The 27,173-nt window shown below is 38.6% G+C and overlaps 1 protein-coding gene across 7 annotated transcripts in view; it reads right to left on the bottom strand.

The window, feature by feature from the left end:
• Gria3 (glutamate ionotropic receptor AMPA type subunit 3) overlaps window positions 1–27,173 on the bottom strand; it is a 277,312-nt gene that overhangs the window by 52,914 nt on the left and 197,225 nt on the right. For all 7 annotated transcript variants that reach the window (XR_008218287.1, XM_052738461.1, XM_052738452.1 and 4 more), the window contains 2 exons: window positions 16,814–17,190; window positions 5,540–5,738 (listed from right to left, as the gene is read on the bottom strand). Coding sequence is in view for 6 of the 7 variants with exons in the window: in XM_052738461.1 (XP_052594421.1) it covers window positions 5,540–5,738; window positions 16,814–17,190 (576 nt within the window). In the remaining variant the exon portion in view is untranslated. The remainder of the gene's footprint in view (window positions 1–5,539; window positions 5,739–16,813; window positions 17,191–27,173) is intronic.

Raw genomic sequence — 27,173 nt, 5'->3', positions numbered from 1 at the left:
TTAGCGTGTCAGAAAGTGTAACAAATCATGTAATGGTAGGAATTTATTGTGCTTACAACATTCCTTTGAGTTTTATAAATGTCTTCCCTTCCTTTGCCTCCTTATTTGGATCAGTTTGAATTTGTCAGAACATGGAAAAACAATCTTCTTTAAGTATAGGTTATCTTTTTTCACTTTTAGTTTTGACACAGGGTCTTATATATAATCCAGTCTGGCCTCAAATTTGTGACTTTTCTACACAAGCCTCCCAAGTGCTGGTGTTGTAGGCATGTGCCACTACAGCAGGCTAAGATTCCTCTACCAAAGGCAGTGAAAACAAAGATCAACCAGCAGATGATACAGATGTGTGGGCAGGTGCTCAGTAAAGGCTGATTCATGAAAATACATCAGAACCTAATGAGGACTTAGAATAGTAGGGTTCGAGTTCCAGCTGTTGTTCATTAGCTGCGTGTCATTCAGCAAGTCACAACACCATCATGCCTCAGCTGTCTCCTGTTCTGATTACATTGTAGTACTGATGTGTGGATGGAACATGGTAATATACCATTGTGTTTTGGAATTTGATAGACCATTTAAAAGTTGATAGATAGATTATGAGTTTCTGGAAGATAATGGCTTTTTATTCTATGGAGAAGCAGTAACCCTGTTTCTAGTTACCGTGGAGCATATGCATAGGTTACCTTGTGCTAGGGAGATGGAAAAATAAATAGCAATAAGCTTCACTGGAGAGATAATCATCTACTCAGATAGTTATCTCAGATATCTATATGTAAGGCAGTCCATCCTCCAAATAACCTTCAATGATGATGGAGAAGACTGTCTGTATATTTTCAGGTAATATGACTAAAAGATGGATTTTAATTTTTGTCTACATAGATATATAGCCCCTTGGTGGTTAGCATGGAGCTTATGTCAATGAACATTCCAAAAGGTGAATGACTGAAAGAATGATGAATAAATAATGCAATCTATATTATTATTATTAGTTTGTCTTCTATGACTCATTTTCCCCTGTCTCTCTAAGATAGTTATAGATATGGTTTGAGTTGTATGCTTAAGTTGTTAGGTCAATCTCTACTTCTTTGGAGGTTGGTCTTTCTGCCCAGCCTGCTCCTTGCCTGCAAAGAAGCTAAGCGATGGGGAAAGCCTACAGCTATCTCAACATATTTATCTCATTTCTGAGGCCTCAGCATCCTCACCTTGTGGCTGTCACTCCATCTCCAGTCTTGACCTATAAGGTTGATTTATGGCCTTTGCTATCTAATGTAGTATATGAAAGAAAAGTAAGACATTTTATGGGTAAGACATTAAAACATCCACATAAAAATTGAAAGACTATTTTTTTTATTTTTTAAAACTACCACATAGTATGTATAGCTTATGTCTCCAACCTGCCATCATTTAGTGTCAACTTATCTCTTTCTGTTTTTGATATGTGTTTTCTTATATCTGTCATGACTGTATTCTCAAACATTAGCCACATCATTTTTTTGAGGCAATATCTCACTGTGTAGCCCAGGTTGACCTTTAGGTAGCTTTGTTGTTTAGGATGGTTTTAAACCAGTAATCCTTTTGCCCTGGCCTCTTGAACACTGGGATGTCAGGTATATGCTACCAAGCCCAGCTTGTGTTTTCAAACTAATGACTTTTGGTTGAACCTACCCAGATATATTGTGTCACAATTTCAATTGCATCATAGTATTAAGTGACAAAAATTTTAACAAAAATATTTTTATAGTTTGATGTGCTATGTAACATTAGGAAATGTAGAAGACATCAGGGAGATTAATGGAACATTTTCTCGATCATCTCAAAATGTCAACATACTTGGCACAGGTGTACTTGTAGAAGGAATTTTCTCTTTTATTCATGTACTTGAAAACTCACGTTGTAGATAATCAACAGATACTGAAGAAATGTGTGGTTCAAGTGAAAATGTGTTTGTGTGTTGTTTTGTTTGGCTTACAATGTGTTCTACTCAAAGCAAAGAAGGTGACCTCAATGGTTTCCTAATAAAAGTCAGATATTTTGTTTATCTAAGGGCACAAAGGCAAGTTCCCACTTCTTGCACTCCTCTCCTTTTATATTTACTTTCCTGTGTGTGTGTGTGTGTGTGTAGGCCAGAGGTTAACACTGAGTGTCTTCTTCAAGTGCTCTCCACCTAACTTTTGGGAGACAGTCATTCATTGTACTTGGAGCTCAATGATTGTCTAGGCTGGCTGGATAGGGAGCTCCTACATCCATCTGTCTGTCTCTACCTCCACAGTGCTGGGATTATAGGTGCACACTACCACATCTGGCTTTTCATGTGGGTGCTGGAAAACGAACTCACGTCCTCATGCTCGCATAGCAAACACTTCACTGACTGAGCCATCTTCTCAGCTCCTACATTCACTTTCTTAAACATTTCACTTAATATCCCACCTCTGAGGCCGGAATCTGTACTAACGGCAAAGTTGCCAAGCATTTGAAAAGGGATTTTAAGGAGGTCTGAAGGCAGAGAGGATTTTAGAGTTGCTTTTTCCTCACAGTACTACTTCTTAATACATATTTGTATCAGGTTAAATTTCCAGAAACCAGTGGAGAATGATTGTTTTGGTGTAGCTTTCCAAACCATAGTGGCATTTCTCTGGCCTGTGACAATAAAAGCTGTCAGCTTGGTTTTTAGCATGTATGCCTCCACCTTTGCTTGGAAGCTGCTGTCTAAGGAAATCAATTTTCAAGTCCAGAGGGCTGATGGTAATATTCCAGATGTCTCTTCCACCTGCATGCATTTTGCTCAGTTCCTCCCTGCCTTTCCTGATGGGGCAGGCCCCACTGTTTCAGTGACTTTATGTGCATGTAAAATGACAGCTAGGGAAAGCTTAGAAAATGAAACAAACAAAGGGATCACTTAAAACTGCCATCATTTTAATGACAGCCTTACCTAGGATGAGTTAAAAAAAGTGTCTACAGGGCAATTGGAAGAGAATTTGATTTTATTTATTTCTTTCTCATACTAGAAGATCTAAAGGGCTGGCCCTAGGCTGTTTTATGTTATTACTAGGTGGTCTCTGTGGTTTTAGTATGGTGTAAAAGGGGAAAGAAATGATCTCATGTTATGTTTGTTAATACTTTGTGTGGTCTTGTTTTATTGTCTAAAATCCAGAAGGCATGCTACGAGAGCTCTCCATTTTTTTTTTTTTTTTTAATGTTTGGGCTGTTGCTAAAATAACCTTGATACCTTGAGATCACTAGGGGCTGAAGTTGAAGGGATATGACTATGGCCATCAAGTCCTTGTTCTTGCAGCTTGGCTCTTCTGCCCCATTGAGGGCAGGTGGGATATTCTGCACTGAGGGGTAGTGTGGAGAACATAGTGAGGAAAAGTGGCTTGGAGATTAGTAGGCTGGGTTCATGTATTGTATGAATACCCAGTATTCTCTTTGTTAAATTCATAGAATGTTTTCAGTATAAGCAGCCTTAAAATGTCAACTTTTCTACACTGCTTGGTTTCACTCCTAGATCACCAACTTTTATGTGCTTTTCTGAACCACCTTACAGAGTCCTAATGCTGTCACTAGTGACCATTTGGGGAAAAAGCAAAAGTGTCATTCAGGGGATAAGAAATGATTTGCACTTTGTTACATCTGCCTGTTTCCAATCAGATTTTCAAAACAGCTCCATTTCCATAGGAATTACTCATTGGCTGCAAAGGTCACAGGAGTTTGTGAAATTAGAACCCACAAACCAATTAGAATGGGACAGTAACTTTGTTCAGAACTGAATGTTGATTCAGACTGTCTGCTGTAGGGTGATTCTCTTTAAAGAAACCATCGTCACACAGATCAGTAGATACAGGCACCAAGTACATGGGGGATGAGGCCTGAGCACAGTGATTAGATGGTCACATTTTCAAGCTTGCCTGCTAACAAATCTCTTCAACAATGCTCCCTTTGCCTACAGTATGGATGGATGGATTTTGAAAGCTTAATGGGAATTGATGTCATGTATTGATTACCATTTAACACGTATCTCCCTAACCTTGTATCATTGTCAAGGAAAAATGCTTTCCTTGTAGAACAAATACCTTTTATCAGAGGGTCCTAGTTTGTTTGTTGGTTTATTTTTGATATCCTAAGTGGTCAATTAATTCATATAGCAAGTAGATACCTATTGGGATCGTGAACATAAGCTCTGTTGAAGGTTGATACCAAACCAGATTTCCATGGAGCTGATTATGTGTTGAGTACCCAACAGATGGAAATCCCTGGCTTCCAGCCCTGACACATGTGACTAATTTCATAGGGTAAGGGACTATTACTAAATAAGCTTCTGGGACTGCCACAGAAGGGAGAGCCAAGGCAAGATCAGTTTCAAAGGGTCTTAATGTCATTTTGACGCTACTACCTTAGTTGGGCATAATAGTCTACTCTATAAACAGGTGGTCAAAGTGAGATATGGATATCCCAAGACACTGAGAATTCTTATAAGGGTCCCAGAACTATCCTCCTCTCCTTCAGGGAGTGAAAACAGGTTTTTAGTTAATTGCTATAATGTTAAGAAACACACACCTCCTAGTTTTCCATGAAATCTCATGACAACGCACATAGAAATATATTGCTTACTGATTTATTAAAACAAGTCATCTTAGAGACATCTGTTTACTCTGGACCTGTGAGGAAAAGCCAGTAATTATACCTGCCATCCAGTAACTTGTTTATTGGTAGGAGAGAAAGTGACAGCAGTTTTCCTGTCTACACTAAAGTGGCATTTGGATTATTGCTACAACCACTAATAGTGGCTTTAGTAGAAGGCAGTGGCAGTATCGACTCATTTTATAGTTTAAACTAAGCCCCTTTTCTTCCTGGTGCAACCAAAAATTTGAGTTCTTAACAATGGCAGTGCAGTTTACATAGCTTTACTAACTTTTGCTCATGAATAACTTGCTCTTTCCTCAATAAGAATTGGCCTTTAGGGTGCAGAGGAAATAAATCTATTCAAGAAATGAAAACAATTATAAAGTGCCTTGAAAACAGCATTATCATCATGCATATACTTGAAACAATTATAATACATTTCAACAGAGAACCAAGTCTAAAATAGAATATATAATTTCTCCTAGTCCATCACTTGTCAGAGTCTTACAGTTAATTATCTAACTTGTGTGAACCACTGAGACAAAAAAAAAATCACTGCTTTTATAAAAGCTAGAAAGAAGAGGTATTATTTCGTTCAATACCCTAATTACTTAAGTAAGAGGACAAAAGCCTACAGAAGTTAAGTGAGTTGCCCAAGGACAAATACTCACTTCATAGCAGGGTTGAGATTCAAACCTAGGAGTTCAAATTCAGTGCTCTCAACATGTCACCTGCTATGTCTCCCATGAGTCTTAGTTCTGACAGACAATGGATCTGGTTACAACTGGCAAGGCAGTATTTAAGACACTGTCCTTTGATAAAATTTCCATTTTCCTACAAGCCTCACTTAAAAGTACTGCAGAGTAGTCTTTGTGAAACTAAAATGTCAACCAGCAGGCTGAATTAACGGCAAAGCACTTACTCTGAAAAATTCTTTTGTTGAACCAGAGTCCAGGGTCCCATATGCAATTTCAGTCTGCTTGGCTAAATCTTCAGCACTCTCAATGGGGGACACCATCCTCTCCACAGTCAGGAAAGCAGCAAGGTTTGCAGTGTAGGAAGAAATTATGATCAGGGTGAAGAACCACCAAACCCCTCCAACAATGCGCCCAGAAAGTGACCTACAAAACAGAGCAGAAACAAGTCCAGACCCAGAGGGCCCAGATCTCAGTTTTAAAAAAATCATTGTTTTTATTTATAGAAAGAAGAGTGATTTGATTATAGGTAATAAAGGAGGGAAGTTGATGACACAATGGAATCAAAACATCAAACTCACATGTTGACAACACCATGTCATGATGGCATATGATGATGACATATGCAAACACTCTTTGGGCCTCTTCAAGTTTTTTCTAGTTTGGATCTCGAATGTCTCCCCAAACAGTCATATGCTGAAAGTTTGGCTGCTAGTCTGTCTGTTGTGCTATTGGTTTTTTTAAGAGGTGGGACTTGGCTGGAGAAAGTTAGGTCACAGGATATAATGCCCTTGAATGGATTGCTAGGACCTAGTCTCTCTCTTCTCTCTTGATTCTTGGCCACCAGGAAGTGAACAGGTCTCACCAGCCACATGCTCCTGTCATAATGTATTGCCTCACCAGATGCTCAAAGCAAGGGGGCCAAGTACTTATGGGCTAAAAATTCTGAGATCATGAGCCAAAGTAGATGTTCCCTCCTTGCACTTGGTACTTTGTTTCAGTGATTCAAAGCTAGCACAGATTTAAAATCTAACTTTTTAATCACATAAAATACCTTTCTCTCACTTATAATTTCACATGGCATGCTTGCTTTCTATGACCTTTTCTAGGCAAGATCTATGAAATCAAAGCTTGGGTGGTGATAACCTAGATATCTGCACTTCTAATATTGCACAAGTGATTATACTTGTAGGCAATTTAGGAATCAAGTGACATATAGTAATATCATGCAAAAGACAGGATCCCCAAATCTTTTTGTATTGGGAGAGAAATGGGAAGAGAGTGGTAAATGAGCACTGTTAGTTTGAGTTCCATAAATGAATGTTGACACAGTTGGTTTGTAGAGTTGGTCACCCATGAGGCACGATACCAAATGCTATTGTTTCTTCTCATCTTCACATAAATGGTTAATGAGAATGAGGAGATCAAAACAGTTCCCCTTCACACATGGAGTCTCAGCCACCGGAGACAGGCCTAAGTGTGGAAACTCCCTGCATGCTACGGTTTGAGAGGTATTAAAGGGATGCTTTCCTCTTCTGAAATCCTAAGACAAAGAAACCCATCCTTCCGTCCTATCATAGATTTCTTCCTGTTGAAACTACCCTCCTTGTCAGCGGTTCTCAACCTGTGGTTTGCAAACCCCCTTGTGGGTGGAGCGACCCTTTCATAGGGGTGACATATCAGATATTTACCTTACAATTCATAGCAGTAGCAAAATTATAGTTATAAAGTAGCAATGAAAATAGTTTTATGGTTGGGGGTCACCACAACATGAGGAACTATATTAAAAGGTCGCTGCAGCATTAGGAAGGTTGGGACCACTGCTCTCTGTGGCCTTCAGTGCTCTAATGGTATTCAGTTAGTATGGAAGTGGTGGGTAAGTTTTAATAGCATGAACTTTTTTTCTTCAATGTTTTGATCTAATTATTAGAGAATGTAGCCAAATATGGATGAATTGTAAAAGAAAACTTTTGTTAACATTACTGTATGGGGAGGTTGCTAAAATATAGATTCAGGATATCTGCATACCCAAGAATATGTGATTCCTAGGTATCACTAGTGATTCTGTTACAAGTGATGAACAGACCAAACTGAGAAATAAACAAGCATTGCTCTTCGCTAGTGATTTTCAACTTTGCCTGTGTATCAACAGCAACTGCTTGAGTCAAAACAAAACAACCTAACAACAAAACCAAACCCACCAAAGACATCAAAACAAAACAAAAACCTTGCCTAGAGTCTCCTCTAGACAAGTTAGATCAGAATTCTGTGTGTTGTGCATATTTTATAAAAGTTTAGGAGTATAATTAGTGTAAGTTATGTCTCTCCACTGTAAGTGCTACTCATGGAGAGGGACTGTGGGAAGTCACAGGGCAACAGATGCTCAATGATGGGTAATGGCTTGTGATTAGGAATCTTCACTTCCTTTGCAGTATTGCTGGAGGCTGATGTAGTATATAGAAATTAAAATCTGCTCAGTAGGTTTTATAAAATATTGCCACATCCTCCTTAGTATAGTTCTAGTGTGGAGCAAAGCTCTATCCTGGGTAGGCTATGTTCTTCCATGCCTAGGAAAGCTCACAGAAAGAGCTCCCACTCTGCTAGAAAGTCAAGAGTAAGCGTAGGAGCCTGGTACATCCCCAGGCTCTGTGGGAAGAGGGCGGTTCTGGGCTGAGAACTGACAAATCAAGTTCTCTGCATCTACTATGATTTCACCACTCTGAAGCAAATTCAAACTCCTGTGTCCCAAGATAACCCCTTGTTCTTAGCATGGGGAAAATTCAGCCGTTTATGGGAATACAATCCGATAATTCTGGCAAGTGTTTTGATGAATAATAGTACTATTTACTGGTTAATAAAATATCTGTTTGATTATCTTCTTAGTCTGCAGTTTCTGTTGGTCTCTGAATGCCTAAAACACAGTCAAATATAATCACTATAGCTTTAGATGTGAAAATCTGCTTTGCGACAGATTTTTTTTCTAGCTAATAGTTACGTCTAATAGTTACATCTTTACAATTGCATCTGGAAACATTTCTCTTTTATTCAGAAGAGATAAACACATCCTCATGAGTCAGAAAAGAATGTGTCACCCTTCCCAGTGCTAAAAGTATACAGAATACTTCAATTAGGAATTTAGACATTTTGTAATTTTTCTTCATGCTTGACATATTCAAATTTTTAAACATATAGACTTATCTGACTCTGAAAATTACTTTACGGTACAGAATATTAATGCTTCAAAATGACATCCATAGCAGTAAAAACGATAAAATGGAAGTTGTCACTTATTGAACATGTTCTTTGTGACAAACTGTTCTAATTGCCCTACATGTATCAACTTTTTACATTGTCCATCTCTGTTGGCCAGGACTGTGTTACAGATAAGCAAGCTAGGGCATTTTATAGATAAAGAAATTGGTACAGAGAAGAAAAGCAGAAAATAAAATGTTTGTACTTTCATACTAGGAGAGAGATTCCTAGGATTGATGGTGTGGCTTAGCAGGTAGAGGTACCTGATAATTTGGCTTCCATCCCTGGGACCCACATGGTGGAAGGATAGAATTGACTCCCATAAACACTCTGACCTCCACATACTTACTATTGAACACACACACACACACACACACACACACACACACACACACACACACACTCCTACCCACCTATAAAATTAAAAAATAAAGAGATTTTTAAAAATCTTAAAAGAGAAATACCCAGATATTTTGTAGTATAAAATATCCAGGGTTTTGATAAGAAAATCCATAATGGTGTGAAAATGATAGATTTTAAACAAATCCTGAGAAATATAGTTGTAGTAAACCAAACATGTTTGTGTGTTGTTATTTGTTGTTCATTTGTACTGCACCTGTAAAAGTCATCCTGATGTGGAATGATGGGTTTTTCTGAGACCAGGGAGAAGCCTGAGTTTGGAGTAATTCCAGACTTGAAGTTTGGTATGGAAAGAGGTATATCATGCTGTGAATACTAATGGCAGTTTATGCATTGCCTGCTTGAAATGTGGAGGAAAATACAGTAATTTATGGAAATTACATTGCGCCATTTTATTGAGGCTAATGGACTGTGGATATGTCTGTCTGATTTTAAATCAGGCCTGCACATCATAATCTGGTTATTTTGGCCACCTTAATACTGACTCAGATCATTGTGTGGTTGATCAGAATGACTCAGCTGAGATTGGTTGTTGACATGACTGAAAATAAACCTAAGTGCAAAATGGCCATTTTCGTGCCTTCTTGTCTACTGGTTATTGACTTTGGCAATTATGTGGTTAATTTTATGGCATACAGTCAGCTCTCTGCATCCTCCTGATCCACATCTACATATTCAACCTGCTGCAGATTGAAAATATTTGGGAAAAATGCTATCTTCATGAACTACAGACAGACATTTCTCCTTATGATTCCACAAATAATAGCCAAACAACTATTTTCTTAGCATGTACATTGTTTTAAGTGTTATGATCCATCTGGAAATGATTTAATTTATGTTAGAAGATGTACATATATTAAATGCAAAAATGTGCCATTTGATGGAAGGGACTTGAGCATTTTCAGGGTTTGGTATCTGACAGGGGTACTGGAACTAATTCCATCAAGTTGCAAGGAATGCTGGTATGGATGAGCATGGCAAATTTGAGAGAATATCCTTATAGAAATGATAAAACAGCCTTACAAACCTAAACAAATAGCTTCTGTGCAATTAGTATAGAATGCAAAGGATTGCATTTGATAATGTCTCCTCAAAACAATAATAGATTTGACAAAGGATGTGGTGGAATTCATAACACCCCCTTCCATTTTCTTGGCATGCAAGCTTAAATCTTTTTACAGAGGAAAAATGTAGTGGAAACCACAGGGAAGAAGCTCCACAAGCATTTTTGTATTTCCCTTTTTCTCATTAGTGAAACTACAGCCACTTAAACCCACATTTCACATGGAGGATATATAAAAAGTGACTGATGGGTCAACCCCATCACGTTTTATAAAGGATCTATTAAAATAAGACAAGACTTTATAGTTGAATTAGAAAGATCTATCATTTCCCAGTACCTTTCTTTCCATTAATGCAGCTGCAAAATGCTTAACATTCATTTCAAGTAGTTTTGTTGCACAAGACAGATTTCAAGGTTAGCATAATGAAATGGCTATAAAATGCTGCACACTTATGTTTTTAAAAACACAGAATAGTGTGTATGTCATATCTTTGACAAAAGGGTGAGAGGAGGTTTGAAGTTAATGAAAATAAATAAGTAACAAAAGAAAAAACACATATAAAACATTGCCAAATACATATATCAAACAATAGACAATGTTCTGCTTAACTGTAATAATAAGAAACTGGAGTCCCTACATTAATAATAACGTGTATTTTATGACATCTGAAATGACAATAAAAGTGAGCTATGGACCATAACCTTCATCCTGTAAGTAAATTTTGTAATCTTCACTATCCCAGCTTTATGAGATGATGAGGGGAAGCTAAAACCTTTGCCTTCATCTACATTCTTTATCATTCCTCTTCTGTTTCTAAAGTGTGCATTATTTCCATTCCCCATTCAATGCCAGTACTGTGATAGACTCTTTAAAATATGTAAAGAATCAATCTTTGTTTCTTACAGTCTTCTCTGATGGAAATAAGTAACCACACCCCAAAGACTGAAAACTAAAGCTTTCAGCCAAAATCATGAAATAGTTGTCATAAAAACCCTGCCTTTTCATTATTAATGTCTCACCACATCTCTACTGCTGTGAAGTGAATTTGGGGTAGGATGAAGAGAATGGTGTACATCATGAAAGGAAAGGATATCACTTAAAATGCAGCTCAAACCTCTCAGACCTTTTGTTATTCTACACACCTTTTCTTTTAACGGAGGATCTATGTGTGGAGGACCCATGTCTAACTGTGACAGAGTCCCTGCCTACTTCTTCAAAGGACTTGCTATTCTGAAAACTTAATAAAAAAAATACCTTTGGAGCAATCTGTACCCAGTAGTGAGGTCCAAGTTTGTCTATTCTTCGCCCTCCATTTTCCTTTTGGTAATATTCCCAACCCTCATGTCTTCCACTTGAGCAGCCCTCAGTTGTCCCTGCAGCTTCACAGAAAGCCAGCAGGGGGAGCATTTGCCTGGACTTGGCCTCTAGATGGCACAAGTGGGTCTATCAAAGTTTCACAAAGGAAACAAACTTTAGATTTTAAAAAGGTATAACCTCTTGTCAATGTGAGCAACGCATTGTGGAATGCTATGCTCAAAACGCTTTCAAGAAATGTAATTCTTAAAAGCACTAGATGGATCAAAAAGGAACGTTACTGATTGTCTCTCAGGAGAGGCTTGCACTTTGCTATCAACCAGCACTTCAGCTGGATTCCTCAGTAGTTTTAGGAACTCTGACAAAATGCAATGTTAACTGGTATATATGCTAAGCTAGGGTGATTAGAAGAATCCAATTTCATAATAACAATTGCTAACATTTGTTGAGCTCATAGGCCAGGACCTGTACTTTGCATTTGATTGATGAGAGATCGAGGGTTAGCTAGGCTTAGTAATTTGCTCCAGGTTGCACAACGGCAGAGCAGACTGGGAATGCAGTGAAGCTAACTTAACTGCTCTCCTCTCTCCATCTGGCTGCCCCTGTTGGCTGGCCCCCAGTGCATGTTCAGGATGAAGAGGGTTAAACTGAATGTGTTCACACCTTCTCTGGACTTTTCCCCTGATACATCAGTTGTATGAATATAACCTTGGCTTATTACATTGATTACCTTCCTTTATGTTGACTCAGCCTACAGCTTCATGTAGAACAAAGTAATTTACTCTGAACAATTAGAACAGTTCCAATATCAAACCTAATATTGATGAAGAATCTCGAAGCTTCAGGGTAACTGTCAATAACTGTGTTTAATGGCAATGGAATGATGCCAGTAGTTTTCCTCATAATGCCTTATTGCTGATTTTGCAGCCTTAAGCTCTGAGTGAGCAGATGCTCAGCAGTATTATGAATGCTCACTGCCCACTTTCATTAACAATGGGTGTTGCATTTCTTTAGGGATAGAAATGGGAAAGCAGTTCTGGTACCTAAGCACGAAGGGAGCTAGGAAGCCAACAGTGTCCCTTCAGACTGGCAGTGTGAAGTAGTTGCGGAAGCAATTGTACTGCTGGCTCTTAAAAATCTCTGTGAAGTTGTGTTCCCTTGTGTCAGCTCTCAAGGAATGACTGTAGTCTATGATATGAACAAAGCAGCATACAGTAGAAAGAACAGGGTTTGGGAATTGGAGCTAGGTTTGAGTTCTAGCTGTCATTGTCAGTGTGACTGGGCAAATTATTTAACCTGAGCCACTTTCTTCAACTTAAAATTAAGCCCAATGCCTACACTGTGGCAATGGTTTAAAGGTTAAGATCCAGGTTAGACAGTAGATAATAGGTCCACCCACAGTGGGAGTCCAGGGAAGGTGGTGCTTTCCCTAGGAAATGACGGCGGTTAGACTGATTTTTCTCTGACATTTCCTTCCATTCTAATACTTGTTGATTCTATTTTCAAACATAATCTCAAGGATAATTCCTTGATTTACTTCAGTTTTGATGAAAGTAACAGTGTATCACCTATGCTCACATTCTTGGCTTTCTGGAGAGTTTGTACTTTGAGTGTGGTCGTTAAGCAAAGTATAACGCTGATGCTTACAGTAAAGGCAACCACACATCTTACAGTGTAACTATACTGTTGTCAGGACTTTCTAAATCTGCGAATAGAGAAATATATTACAGTGGACTGGGCTAATACACAGTTGATCACAAATATATAATCAGTAGAGCTCTCAAGACAAGGAGAAACATGCTTCTCTCTTACTGGTGTATAATATATATGCTAAGAAGCATATTTTAATAAAAGATTTAAAGAAATAAATTCTTTTGTAGGGCACAAAAGATAGTATCAGAGGAGTGATCACTCATAGGTTAGAACATATGAAGCTCCTGGAGGTAATGATTTCTCACTAAGAAGCATAATAAAAAATAGTTATTACACTAAACATGTATTCTATAAGCTTCATGCTCTTAGTGGGTTGAACCATGACCAGCTTTAAAAACAATCCAACAGGATAGAAAAATCTTAGCGTGCATGGCATACTCTAAGGATAATGTCTGGTATAATTTTGCTTATATACATTTATGTATAGTGAGTCAAGATGGAAAAACAATTTCTTACTGTGGGTCATGTTAAAAAATTTGGAAGCCATTGTACTATATGACAACCTCTTGAGCAGCATACTACAATCTGTCCCTTGGAAAGAAAAGGCGTTTGCCATATTTTAGGACTAGGGAAAAGCTGTAGCTTAAATTGTGCTACCAGAAATTAAGGCAAAAACCTAAACTGGTCCAACTTGTCATTTTCAGTATCAGCTTTAGTTCTTATTTAATGAAGTAATGTGCATAAATACTTGTCAAAACGGCTTGTGAAGAGGCCTGTTTGAGTATGCAGCATAGTAGGCAGTACTCCAGTGGGAATATCACAAATGTAGTTTTGAAAATTGACTTACAGAAACCAAGAAAATCTCCAGCCTTAATGACTCTTCAGCATTGTCTCAATACAGATTACCAGCCATGTTAGAAATCTTTCAATTATAGACTCATTCAGAGGCCATAGTCTCTTGAAGTGACTATTTCACAAAAACCAAAAAGAAACTAGGAAATCAAATGAACTCCCTGATGATATCACAAAGTGACACATTCTGAACACAAAAGGAACAGGAAATGAAATAATTTGAAGAACCCAGCCAAACAGATTGAGGGTGGCTTTTTCTTTTTAACAAAAAAAGGGGCAAAAGGGTAGGTTGGATGCATGAGACTTGAAAGCCCCACACAGGCAATTTTCAAAAGCTGCCAAAGATGGCTACCCAGTCAGTCACGTTTTACTGTAAGTGCTTAGTACTCTCAATGGCTAGTCTCACAAAGAGATATGCTGTAAAAATGGTCTCATTATTCTGAATCCTTATATTCTTTGTGTGCGTGCATGCGTGCGTGCATGCGTGCGTGTGTGTGTGTGTGTGTGTGTGTGTGTGTGTGTGTGCGCGCGCGTGCGTGCATGCATGTGCTTGTGGTTGTGTGGGTGTGCATGTGGTTGTGTGTGTAGGGAAGAGAGAACGACCTTGGGTGTCATCTTCAGGAACACTGTCCCCTTCCTCCTTTGAGATAGGGTATGTTATTAGCCTATAGTTTACAAATTAGGCTAGACTGGCTGGCCAGTCAGCTCCAGGGATCACCCAATGTCTACCTTCCCAGCATTGGTTTTAGAAGCAAGTACCACCATACTTAGCTTTCATGTGGGTTCTTGGGATTGAACTCAAGTTGTCATGATCGCAAAAGAAGCACTTTATTGGTTGGGATATCTTTCCAACCCCAAGTCTTTAATTTCTAACTGAAAATCCCTGTGTAGTTATGTTATTGACTCCTGTCAGTATTTGGATTAATGTTTAGTTTAGCCAAAGTTAGTATTTTGTTTTATAATTTTTAGTGTGTGCCTTGTGTATGTGCTCGTGTGTGTGTGTGTGTGTGTGTGTGTGTGTGTGTGTGTGTGTGTGTGTGTGTGATATGTCTGGTGTGCTGTATGTGTATGGTGCATGTATGTGATGCGTGCATGGGAGTCCATGGGTGTGCTAACAAGCAAAGGCCAGAGCACAACATTGGTGTCTTCCTTTATCTCTCTGCATGTTATTGACTTGAGATGGGGTCTTTCACTGAATCTGAAGCATAGTCTACGCTGGTTGACCACTGAGCTCTCAGGATTTGTTTGTTCCCCCACAAAGCCAGGGTTACAGGCAAGCACAGTCATGCCTGGCTTTTTATGTAGGTGCTGGCTAATTGAACTCAGGTTCTCATGTTTGCACAATAAATGCTCTTATCCACTGAGCCATTTCCCTAGTCCCTCAAACAATTTTGAAGATTATAAATATGGCATATTCAGTCATAATATTGTATAAGTATGAATTCACTACTATTTGTGATTAGGTGAGTTAATATACATTGGTAAGGCTCAGGACATTCACCTTCAACATTTCTTCTGGTCCTGAAGGTTGAACCCAGGGTCTTACATATTCTAGGTAAGCTCTCTACTACTGAGCTACATATCAAACCATGCTCAATATTTTCAATAGCTCTGCTGAGATAAGTTTGCATCTAATACAACTCACCAGTATAAGTATTCATCAGAATTATATTTGTTCAATGATTTAAGTAAATTTAGAGTTCTGAAACTATCATCAAAATCTATTTTTGGAGCATTTTCATATCACCCCCATCAGCTCCCTCATGTCCATTTGTCCAGTCCTAGCAGGGTTAGGAAAAGGATGAGACAAGTAAGGCCTATGTCCCACAAGCCGGTAGTAGGGGTATCAAAATCTTATCCAGACGAACAGCTTTTTAGTGCTATATTTCTTTTAAAAAACAAACAGAAAAACTTTGTAATGAACAAGATATAAAAAACTCACATAAGTTTTTTCTACTCTTGTACATGTTCTGCTCAGCACACTTGCCAGACTCCAATCCCTTTGTTACCATTTTTTTTCCTCTCCCTTCAAACTCTGGCCATCACCAATTATCCTTTTTATCACTATAGATTTCTCTATCTCGGACAAGCAGAATGATCTATTGTGGGGTATTCAACAAATATAATTGAGTGGTATGTGGCATTTTGTTTTTAAATTATTTCATTGGGCATGTTTTCAAGGTTCATGTGAACTGTCAGTATGCATCAGTAATCTGTTCTTTTAATTGAATAATATTCCATTGAATGGATATGCCACAATTTCTTTATCCATTTACCAGTTGATCATTTGCTTCATTTCTATCTTTTGTCTATTAAAACTAAAGCTACTATGGACATTCATACTTTTTACTTTGGGGGTACAAATGACAGTAAAATTGTTGTGTGACATTTTAACTCTATGCCTAACTTTATAAGAAATGGCCAGGCTATTTTCAAATGTGGTTACATCACTAAGATTCATACTGATTTTCTGCTGTTTTCTTGGAGAAATTCTATAGTTTTAGCTAAGAAACTGGAGTAGACACATAGTTCTAGGAAATCTGAGAGCAAAACAAAAAAGCCAATATTAATAGGGGAAGACAGGAGGATTTTAAAGAAATGTTCTATCTTCTTTCACATTTTGTCTAGACTCAGTCTCTTGACAAATGAGAAAATGTTTCAGCTCAATTAATGAGGCAATTTTCATAGTACTATTATGTGCCAGTTAATTTTATCCAGAGTTTGTGTATTTATGAACACTGTAGCAAACCTTAGGCATTCAAAGCATCAACAGAGACACACTCACCTCAAAGACATAAGCAAACAAAATGGCTTGATGATAATTTGTCATTGGATGGAATGTTAAATGAAAGAACTCTGAAGTTGATGCAGGTGAATACCAGATGGACATGAGTGGAGTATGACCACAAAATACAAGCATGTATTCTGTATTACACACAAACAAACCTTGGAGAAATATCACATCCTTGTTGCATAAAAGCACCCAAGGAAAACCAAAGACTGTTAAATATTCCAAATTCATTCGGAGGATCAGGAGGGCTTTGTGGGTCACGAGGTTCTTCATTGTTGTCTTCCAAGTGCCATTCATAAGGGCTAAATCTGCTGACTAGGAAGAGAACCACACTGACTCCAATGTAGGCGAAGACAATGCACATCCAGATTTCATAAGCTAAAGGATCCAGGAACGAAAATACGCCTGGTTTTGATTTCTGAGGCTTCTTTATCATGATGGAGATTCCCAGGCTCATAAATGGCTTTGAAAAATCTATGACTTCTTCACGGACCAATGTTATAGTGAGTGGAGCAACAGCTATATCAGCTCTCTGAAAAACAAAGACACATAGCACTTTTACAGACAGCATTTCCTTCATCATTTGTCACTTAACAAATGTTTTTGGTTGAAATATAATATATTCAATCACTGTAACCAGCCAATTTGTCAATGCTAAGATTAGAGAGGCAAAGCCATTCAATGGGTTCTAAATTGCTTTAGTTTGATGGTGAAATAAAGAAAAAGCCCTGGTCTTTTGTCCTCTGAAGCATATTGGCTTAGGGAAACTAATTCCATTTCCCCCTAATTTCTTTTTGCTACCTCACACCTCAACTTGTACTTCTTTATGACATATCTAATTTAACTTTTCTTATGCTAATATTCATGTTCTTATGTCTATCTCTATTACTTGACTGGAATTTTTGTGCACTGTGCACAATAACTTTCATTTCTTCTATTTTCTTTCTTTTCCATTGTAGTATTCAGTATAAGTCTTGGTTACTGCCTTGTCTGTTAAAATATACATCATTTGAAGATAGGGACCCAGTCTTTTGGTTTTATATCTATTATTGCAGTAGATTCTATATTAAAATGTAGATTCCTTAAATAGTTGTTGATTATTGAACATAATACATGAAAACCTGCAATATTTCTGAATGGGGATACAAGGAAAAAACAGCTATTAGAATATATATTAATTCATCAAGTAAGCTATCTTTGATGGTGATAAATGCAAGTACAACATTTACACATGTCAGATTGATAAATAAATGTTAGCAGTGTACTGAATAATTAACTCATGTAAAGGCATGTCACCTTTTTATATCAATCTCAGGAAAAGAAGACATTAGGATTTTCTGCATTTATTTTTTCTACAACTGTTCCTTTAGAATGCTAGTAGGTTTTAGTGTAGAAAATAGCCTTTAAAATGTACATGTGGGAAAATGTATATGACTAGGGGACAGCTTAAGTATGGTATATCAGATATGTAGTAAATTATCAATTATGTTCAGTTTTTTTCTGAGATAAATATAGTTATGTTTCAATACCCCTACCTGTGGGGAGAGATGGAGAAAGAATTATGAAGTTTGAACTAGAGTATATTTACCAAAAAAATGGTATTTACTTTGGTGAATTGTATAGGGCAACTCAAAGCAGTTGAGAAGTGCTCCTTATTTAAGGGGAAATGCAGATGATGAACAGTTGCTCACATTTCTGAAGTGCTTGCTCTGTATGAGGCACTGTGGCAAGCACTTTATACATATTATTTTGCTTCATTTTCCTAGCAACCTTAAGGTCGGTACAATTACCATTCTATCTTCAAATGATATATATTTTAACAGACAAGGCATTACCAAAGGCTTCCACTGAATACTACAAGGGAAAGAGAGGCTGAGATTTGACCTCTGGTACTGAAATTCAGATCCACTCTCTTAACCAGCATCCTGTTTTCAAATGACACTTGCATATGTATACTACATACTATAGCACTTTGATTCGCAATTAGTGAGTGTTTTGATGATGCAGCTCTTCTGAGTTATCCATGTTTCTATAAATGCCCCCTTGCCCACACTTCTGTAGGTAACCCCAATACAATCTTTGTTTTGCCAATATGGATGTTGGTGGAATTGTTGCTTTGGCCTGTCATTGGTGCTGTACTGGGGTGAGTAGCCATTTGTTCATGTCTTCCCAGGGAAAGTTATACAATACCTATTCAGTTGAAATCATAGGCAGTTCTGTTTACCAAAAAACATCCCTTCCATTTTTTAATCCATTCTACCCATATTGCACCTCTACCCACCACCATCAAAGATCTTGAAACTATGACTTCATTTATCTCTGATTTAAAACAGTGATTTCACTTTAATACCTAATTTGTAGTCCCTCTGACTTATTGAAATTATTTCTTGAACTGTAAGCTTGGTTGCCAGACTCAAACACATCCTGTCGGACATCAACTGCTCATGTGATATTACTGGACTTTTGTATTATATACTCTTTCCTTTGGCTCTATGACACTAAAGACCACAGGCTCTCTTCCTACTTCTATGATATTCTTTGCCTATTTTTTTCTTCCTAGTTTTCATTCTCCACCAAGGTATATTTTGTCTTTCCAGAAGTGTTTGGTTTAGGAGGTAATCACTGAAGGTTTGTGGAATAAGACAGATCATTCAAGGTTCTGTCCTTTATTTTTCTTCTTTCAACATTATCATCCATGGCTTCAACTCTCATCATATTGCAGTTAACTCCTTAATCTTCAGTTCCACATTGAAGATGAGACTGGAGCCAATGACAAATTTTTCTTATTTTATCCTTTGGCTGAGGACTACACCTGGTCATAGGAACAAAGGCTGCTGATAAGAATGGAATTGGCCAGAAAGCCAGCGGGGGTTTTTGGCAAAGATAGCTTGAATCAGCTAGAGTTTTGTTATGCCAAGAGAATTCATACAAAAAGGCGCCTCCTCTCACTGCCAACATGATTCTGCCTCCTGCTTGGAGGATACAAATACGCATCTAGTGTAAGTTCGCATTTGATCTCATTTGAATTTAATTACTTAATTTAACTAGTTCTTTCTTTCCTTTTTTAATCTTGTAAGTCTTGATCCTTCTAGGAGGAATTGCTATTTTTTTTCTGTCTTCGAAGGTAGTAGTAAGAGGGTATTTGGTATAAAAAACTAACTTTATTTGGACTGGATTTTAGGGAAATGAGCTCTTTTCAAGTAGGTAGACTGAAGACTGAGGCATTTGATCCCCTTTAAATGTAAAACTATACCCCACCCTATATTTGGGAGAGTTTGGTGGGAGGAAAGAGAGGGGAAAATGGTGTAATTATATTATCATCTCAAAAAAAAGAAAGAAAAATGAGATAACAGTTGAAATACAAAAAGAAAACAAAAATACCCCTACAACCCCCCTCCCCCACAAAACAAAGCTAACTCAGTAAGTGCAACACCCACCACATGGTAAGCACCACTAAACACACTAACAAGAGACGGCTAGACAGAGAAGGAATGACGCTTTATTGTCTAGTTCCTAGGAACTTTTAGCAAGAGAACAGATTCCCCAAGGAGGCCATTCTGAGTTTAAAGTACTTTTGAATCACAAACAAACAGCAGTGCAAATCTGTTCCTCTCTGGTACTTGCCTCTTTCCCTCAATCTAGCATTTCTAATTTTCTGAATTCTTTCTGGGCAGTCTTTTCTTTCCATTTTTTCCTTTTATGAGACGGCATGTTACTATGCAGCCCAGGCTAACCTCAGGCTGGCCTTAAATTTGTGGTGATCCTCCTGTCTCAGTCTAGCAAGTACTGGGATCTCAGGAGATTTTTCAAAGAAAGCAGTATGTGTGTATATATATATATATATATATATATATATATATATATTATTGTACCCCCCCAATAGAGGATCATGTTAAATCTGGGTTCACTTAAATCTCACTGATGATATGACCTGGCTCCAAAACAAGAATTTCCAATGTATCCTTAAGAACCCTTAATAAAGACCTATAGATTGAAAAAGACAAAGGGATGGCTGCAAGTAGCTAGAAGAAGGATCAACCAACAGAAGGTAAGAGGGCTGCTGATTGAGCATAGGACAGTAAGATGAGTGGGAGACTGAGCAATTCTTCCTTTTCTCTTGTATCCTTAGTGAGAGACAAGTCACAGAACTGGCACATCAGCTCAGAGCCAGCTTTGGAGAAGCCTTTGCCCTCTCCTACCACTATCCCTTCCTGCACATTATAAAACACATCTGTGATAGTGGGTTATTTCAGAGCTTATGACCTGCCTGCCATAATGTCTATGAAACAATCAGCTTGATTATCAATGGGAATGTGGAGAAACATTACTAATAAGTGTCCAAAAATCCTCAGTTAGCTCTCCTGGGACTGTCATGGCATATAGACAAGGGAGGGTACTTTATAGGAAATTAAAAGATTTCAGAGACCGGTACTGATGAAAACCTAAAAAAGGCAACCACCCAAATGAAATTCCTCTTTTAAAATATTAGTACTTAATATGCACACATGCATATAACATGTTTGGATCAAATTCACCGCCCTAAAATTCCTTCCTTACTACCTGTTCTTAATGCGAGTCAGCTGTGACTAGAGCCAAGCATGAAGAATTATGGCTAGGACTGTGGAGCAGGTGAGCTTCTGGCTTAATAATCAAGTGTCTCTCTTCTGGTGTCCTGACCCACTCCAGCAGCCCTTTGTCATCAAGCCTGTGCTGGTGACAGCAGCAGGAAAGTCACTTTTAGAACCCTAGGTGGGTAAGTGCTCCGTATGAGGGTGCCCCAGGTGACAGATGAAAACCAGCAAATGGTAAGAACTCAGAGTGAGACTCTACTAGTGTTTTAACTTGCATTTTGACTACTTAAAGGATTTTAATCAAGTAGTTTAAGAATGGCTGTGTGGGCTCAGTAAACACACTAAATTAGGTTTGATTTTTTTTCCCACTTAACCAGTGGCAAACCCAAGCAACTGCATTATTGGAGGGAATTTAGCTTGAGGGGATTTATAATCGTTTTCATAGGTAGGTGGCCAAAGTTGTAAGTTTCATAAAATCTGAACCCCGACAGACTCCTGTGCACAAGGACTACGCACTTAAGAAGCTGACACGTTTTAAGCAGAGATGACATTTAGTTTAAATGTAATTTTACAAATTGTTTGAGCTGGAAGGCTTGTTACATCTTAAAGTATTTTCATCTGATTAGCTGATATAAAATTTGAAACCTATTTGGAGATTATGTTTGAGCAGGAGCTTGTCAGCCACTGTTTCAAAGCACTTTCTGATAGCAAGAGGAAAAGGAAGAAAGGAGGAGATGGGTCATGCAGACCATACTGTATGCTACCTAAGAGAAGCGGACGTGATCTGCTCCCTGCTCCCTGAATCAAGCATAAAGCTCTAGTGGCCTTGGGCAGGCATTTCCTCCAGAAATTTAAATGAGTGCTGCAGAATTAAGCTGGACAATAGGAATACAATTGCTGTGTGTTGGGGGCAGGGATTAAACTGCTTTATTGGCTGTACTCTATGAGATATTTGTTGTCTGCAGTTGTTAAGATCTGGATAAAGGGATGAGGCCTATTTAAATCAGTGCAGCAACAAGCAGGGTCACAACAGGATCTTCTCATTTCTTTATCCAGAACAGATGTCCCAGTGTGGGTCTATTGATTTGGACTCCTTGTCCTTGGGGAGCTATGGAATTTAAAGACCCAGTGAAGATAAACGGGCACCCCGGGAGTTGGATGAAGGCCGTGTGATGCTAAATTTGGTTGGAAATATTTCCCCGCCCCTCTGCTCAGAATAGCAGACTTCCATGTATCATTAATGCTCTTCCCTGGAGCCTATGTGTCCTTTCAGTAGAGGAACACTTTTATCAAATCATCAGTCCTTTCTGCCAGAGCCCAGTGCAATCAGATGACTAGAAGTGGATGTATGGCATCTGTTACTGGATCCTTGCTTCTCTTCCTTTAACTGGAAGGACACATTGGTATTTTGCCTTTATTAATGGAAAATAAATCTATCTTAGGATAGTGACAATCCAAGGTAATTTCTTATAGGAAAAGAAATGTCAATATAAGTAATATCTGTTGAGTTTCCATTTCTCCTAGGTGTGGGAAGTATTCTGGGACGCCCAAGGACTGTGACCTGGAATCAACATATACCAATCCCATCTCCATTCCTGAGCTTTCTGCTGTCTTCTAGGTAGTATGAATAAATATGGATAATATCTTTCCTGGCCTTTCCCAAAAGCAATCCCACGTATTCTTTATTCTTAGTTCTAGGTGCTAAGAACATAAGGAATGTAGCAGTGGCCCACTGGGAGGTGTCCTCTTCATAACTGGGGCTCCAATTTCCTTCTAGCCCATTTCTTTCCTTAAAAAAAAAAAAACTTGTTAGGTCATATATCTTCTCTGAGGACAGAGCCACCCAGCTAGTTACATTGAATTTTTAAATATTTCAAGAGATAACTAGAGATTTATTTTGCATTGTCCTAGAGGGCACATAGAAATGCGATGAATGTCTTGGATGGAATAGCACATAATGCAGCTAGAATACAAGCCCTATACCCCAAAGCCAGAAAGAAATGGCATATCTAACTGAAGTAACATCAAGATACCCATAAGCTGACAAGCTTAGTGAACTGAGCCAGTGTAAACCAGTGGACAAAAGCACTAGGCCAGGCAGACTGGCATTCGAGTTGCCAAACTCTGATTGTTGTGATATTGTCAAAATTTGCTATCACCCATCCTCCCTTAGAAATTCCTGTCACTCTTGTCCTTCATGAAGCTTCAATTTTTTGGTTTATTCAGTGGGCAATGCTAATGTTTAGTCCCTGGTGGATCTCCTAGTCATCTGTAAAAATGAATTAGATGTTTGGCTAAGGAATATTTAAGAATCCTGATAGCCACAGAATGTTCTTTGAGAATGCCCTCTTAAAACATTTGCTACTTGGGAGCAGTAAAAACTGGTGGTGTGTGAGCCATTTGAGCTGAAATGATTATTATGTGGCAGTGTTACAGAAATCCAGCTCAAAATCAAAATTGCTGAAAGCAGGTGGACAGTTTCAAGACCACAATGTACTGAAGGGCTTACGTAATGGGGCACATTGTATGCTGCTGACGTTTGTTTCAAAAATAACCTTCTTAGAGATACAAGGTGCCCCAACATCAACTTTGATTTGAATTTCTTTAGAGGAAAAAAAAAACCATTCAGGAATCATCTGAAAAGAGACTAATTGACTTCTTTATTCTTTAACAAATTTAATTCCTTTTGACTTTTTCTTGGGACTTCATGGCCGATACAGAAATGTCTTTGGCAAAGCTTTCTCCAGCTCTGCCTTCCTTCATCATTTTCCTGCTCTGATCCGTACTACATACAAAAGGCGTAAGAGACAGCACTGGAAAGATAAAACAGCCGGGCGGTGGTGGCGCACGCCTTTAATCCCAGCACTCGGGAGGCAGAGCCAGGCGGATCTCTGTGAGTTCGAGGCCAGCCTGGGCTACCAAGTGAGTCCCAGGAAAGGCGCAAAGTTACACAGAGAAACCCTGTCTCGAAAAACCAAAAAAAAAAAAAAAAAAAAAAAAAAGATAAAACAGTGCCTGTCTGTGTAGTTTTCGTGCTAAATGCAAATAGTTGTTCCCTCTTCGCCATGCTTTTGTCCAGTAAGCACTCTGGGAAGTCATCAGAGGGTTTCCCTCCTTTCTTCTTCTGAAGCAACTTGCAAACCACAAGAGGTCAGGTCTGCCGGAAATGCAAGCCTGTGTTTTCACTTTTTCCTCCATTTCTATCATGAACAAAGACATCGAAACTTTCTAATGCCAAAAGATTAAAACTTCTACATGAAGTTGAGGGCACATTTAGCTTATGATATCTCTGACAGCAAGCTTTTCCTCCAAGCATGACAGGAAAGCCTAGTTTCTATATTCCTAGGTTTTAGAGGAAAGTGGAGTTTGACAGTCCACTTCAGTGGATTGGTTTGCTGTCAGTTCTCCCAGAATCACTTTGTATTATTCAGCCCAGAAAACATCAGAGACTTCTTCTAGGTCAGGAGAGGGGAGAGGATGTTCCTTTAAGAGCCTTCTCTGGCAGAAAGGAAAGCTCTCCCTAGAGCAGCAGGGGAATGAGAGAAAGGTTGCTCCAGAAATCTCACCTTTTCAAAATCGAGATGAGGTCTGAATTACTAAACAAAGAACTCTGTACTTCTCAGATTCCCTCACTGACAAATAGATGAAGTGGAAAGAGAAAGGGATGTGTAGAGATTAAACCATGCAGCAGGGAGGACATCCTAGAGGAGAAAGCAAAACACCACAAGAGAACTGCACTTCCTCTGAACAATGTCAGGAAATCTCTTATCCTACATCACCATGTCTTGCTGAATGCTAGGAGGGCACTGGACTATTTCCAATGGAAACACTACAGAGCTCTGGCCATTCTGTTTTGATGGGCTTGTGAACTTATGGACTAGATCACATCAGAAAACTGGAGCAGTAGAAACTGACACCCTCAATTTCTTGCCATGCTACTAAAGCCTCAATAACTTCTCTCCAGAATGACTAAGGTACCAAATGCCTTTTATAATAAATTTCAACTATTATTCCAGATGGAATGGGCCTGAAACAATACTTTTAGCTATGGGATAGTATAGTGAACTGATTAAAAGCACATGAACTTCATAGATTCAAGTCACTGTGCTCTTTCTATGGTCAGAACGTTTATGCTCCTCTTCATATGTTGAAATTCTAATCTGTAAGGTAATGTTATTAAGAAATGGGTCATTTAGGAAGTGATTAGTCCATGAAGCAGAGCCCTCGTGAATAGGATTATGCTCTTATATGAGAGGCTTCAGAGACCAATTGCTCTTTCCCTAATGTGAAGATGCAACAAGCAGCTACAATTTATGACTCAGAAAGTTCATCATTACTAGACAATGGAATCTTTGATAATGAACTTCCCAGCCCCAGAATGGTGAAAAAAATCAATATCTGTTGTTTATGAGCCACTAGCCTAATATACTTTCTTATAGCAGCCTGAACAACAAGACAGGCCCTGCAGGATATTTGCTCTCTGGAAAGTGACTTCAATTCTTAGCTTAAATATTCTCACATGTAGAATGAGGTTACTAATGGAACTTCTTCAAATGCATGTTGTGAGGATTAAGGTACATAATGCTTGTAAAGTACTTGGCACAGTAGGTAGCAGCCAGTGAGCACTCTATAAGTGCTGGGTAACAATAACAAAAATATTACCTTATTTTTCCCACCATGAGCTCAGATTAATGAACCTTTGTCAACCATTATTGTGGTCTTGATTCATAAGAAGAAAAAGTGAAGCTTCCCTATGTGTAAGATTATGTACTAAGTGCAGGGAGAGCTATAGACATGACAATACCTTTTGAGTGTTGGGGAGATAAGGGACAAGAAAGAGAAAATATTGTCACTTGGAAAGGGAGAGACAAGTGCTATATCATAATGGTTGAGACTCAGGGTCCTCAGAAATTAATTTGGTTGTCTGCCCCTCTTTGGAAGTAGAAAACCTCTTTCTCATCTCTGGACTCACTTGTGTTTCATCTGCAACTCAGTCCTGCCCCAGTTCCCAGGGCCAACCTTGACCTGAGACAGGTGGTGATTGGCTCCAGCCCCACAGATGGAGGCGGGGGTTCAAGTTACTGTACTGTTTGTCTGGCAAGAGGACAGTGTCCCAGTTTTGATACCTGGGGCCCAGCCTCATTTTAAGCCTTAGTTCCCATTCTGTGTCCTTATTTTTAGAAATAAGCTCCTTCCTTTATGCTGGTTTCCAACGGCCTATTAAAAAAACATATTGAGTGACCCTGGTAGTCTCTTATGATTGAAGAGTGACACCCTATTTTGTGCTGGCTATCACTGGAGTCATTTTCCTGATCTTCAATCCAATAGATACATGGATGCTTGCTTCTTAGAAGCTATGACTTCTCAGCAACGCCCCCCCCCCCAATTCATTTGTCATCTCAGTATCTGTTGTCTGTACAGGTACCAATCACTGCAAGTGATTATTGTTTACTAGAACTAAATATCTCCTGCCACCATCTGCACCTTTGTTAGTTTATTAGAGATTGGTTTAGTCAATGGGCAATTCTGGTGGTCAATTGTACTTATCCTCATATGCCTCATTGGTTTGCCTAAGATCTGATTGTCCCTGAGACCAAACCATTTAAAACTAAGTCACCGAGGAGCTGTGATGATACCACTGTAGCCTTCTTAAAGTTTCATCCTGGTTTTTAAAGTGGGAAATTGCAGTAATGTGGATCTGATTTGCTAGTGTAAAACTAGAGGTAGGGATATAGTTAAATGGTAAACAATGGTACAAATCTTAACTAAGGTGGTAATGTTGTTGGTTGGGATGAAGAGTGCATTTATGAGGAGACCAATGAGGAAAGATGGCGATACTACTAAGGCAACTACATAGTAGGTGGTTCTGGTACCTGAGTCAGTGAAATACACTCTGTAGAGGGCAGGCTGTGCTTAATGCGGTCCAGTAACTTCCCTCAGTTCT

This window comes from Peromyscus californicus, unplaced genomic scaffold, assembly GCF_007827085.1.
Source record: "Peromyscus californicus insignis strain IS unplaced genomic scaffold, ASM782708v3 Scaffold_10__1_contigs__length_136768540, whole genome shotgun sequence".
NCBI lineage: Eukaryota > Metazoa > Chordata > Mammalia > Rodentia > Cricetidae > Peromyscus > Peromyscus californicus.
This window is presented reverse-complemented; position numbering and strand designations above follow the sequence as displayed.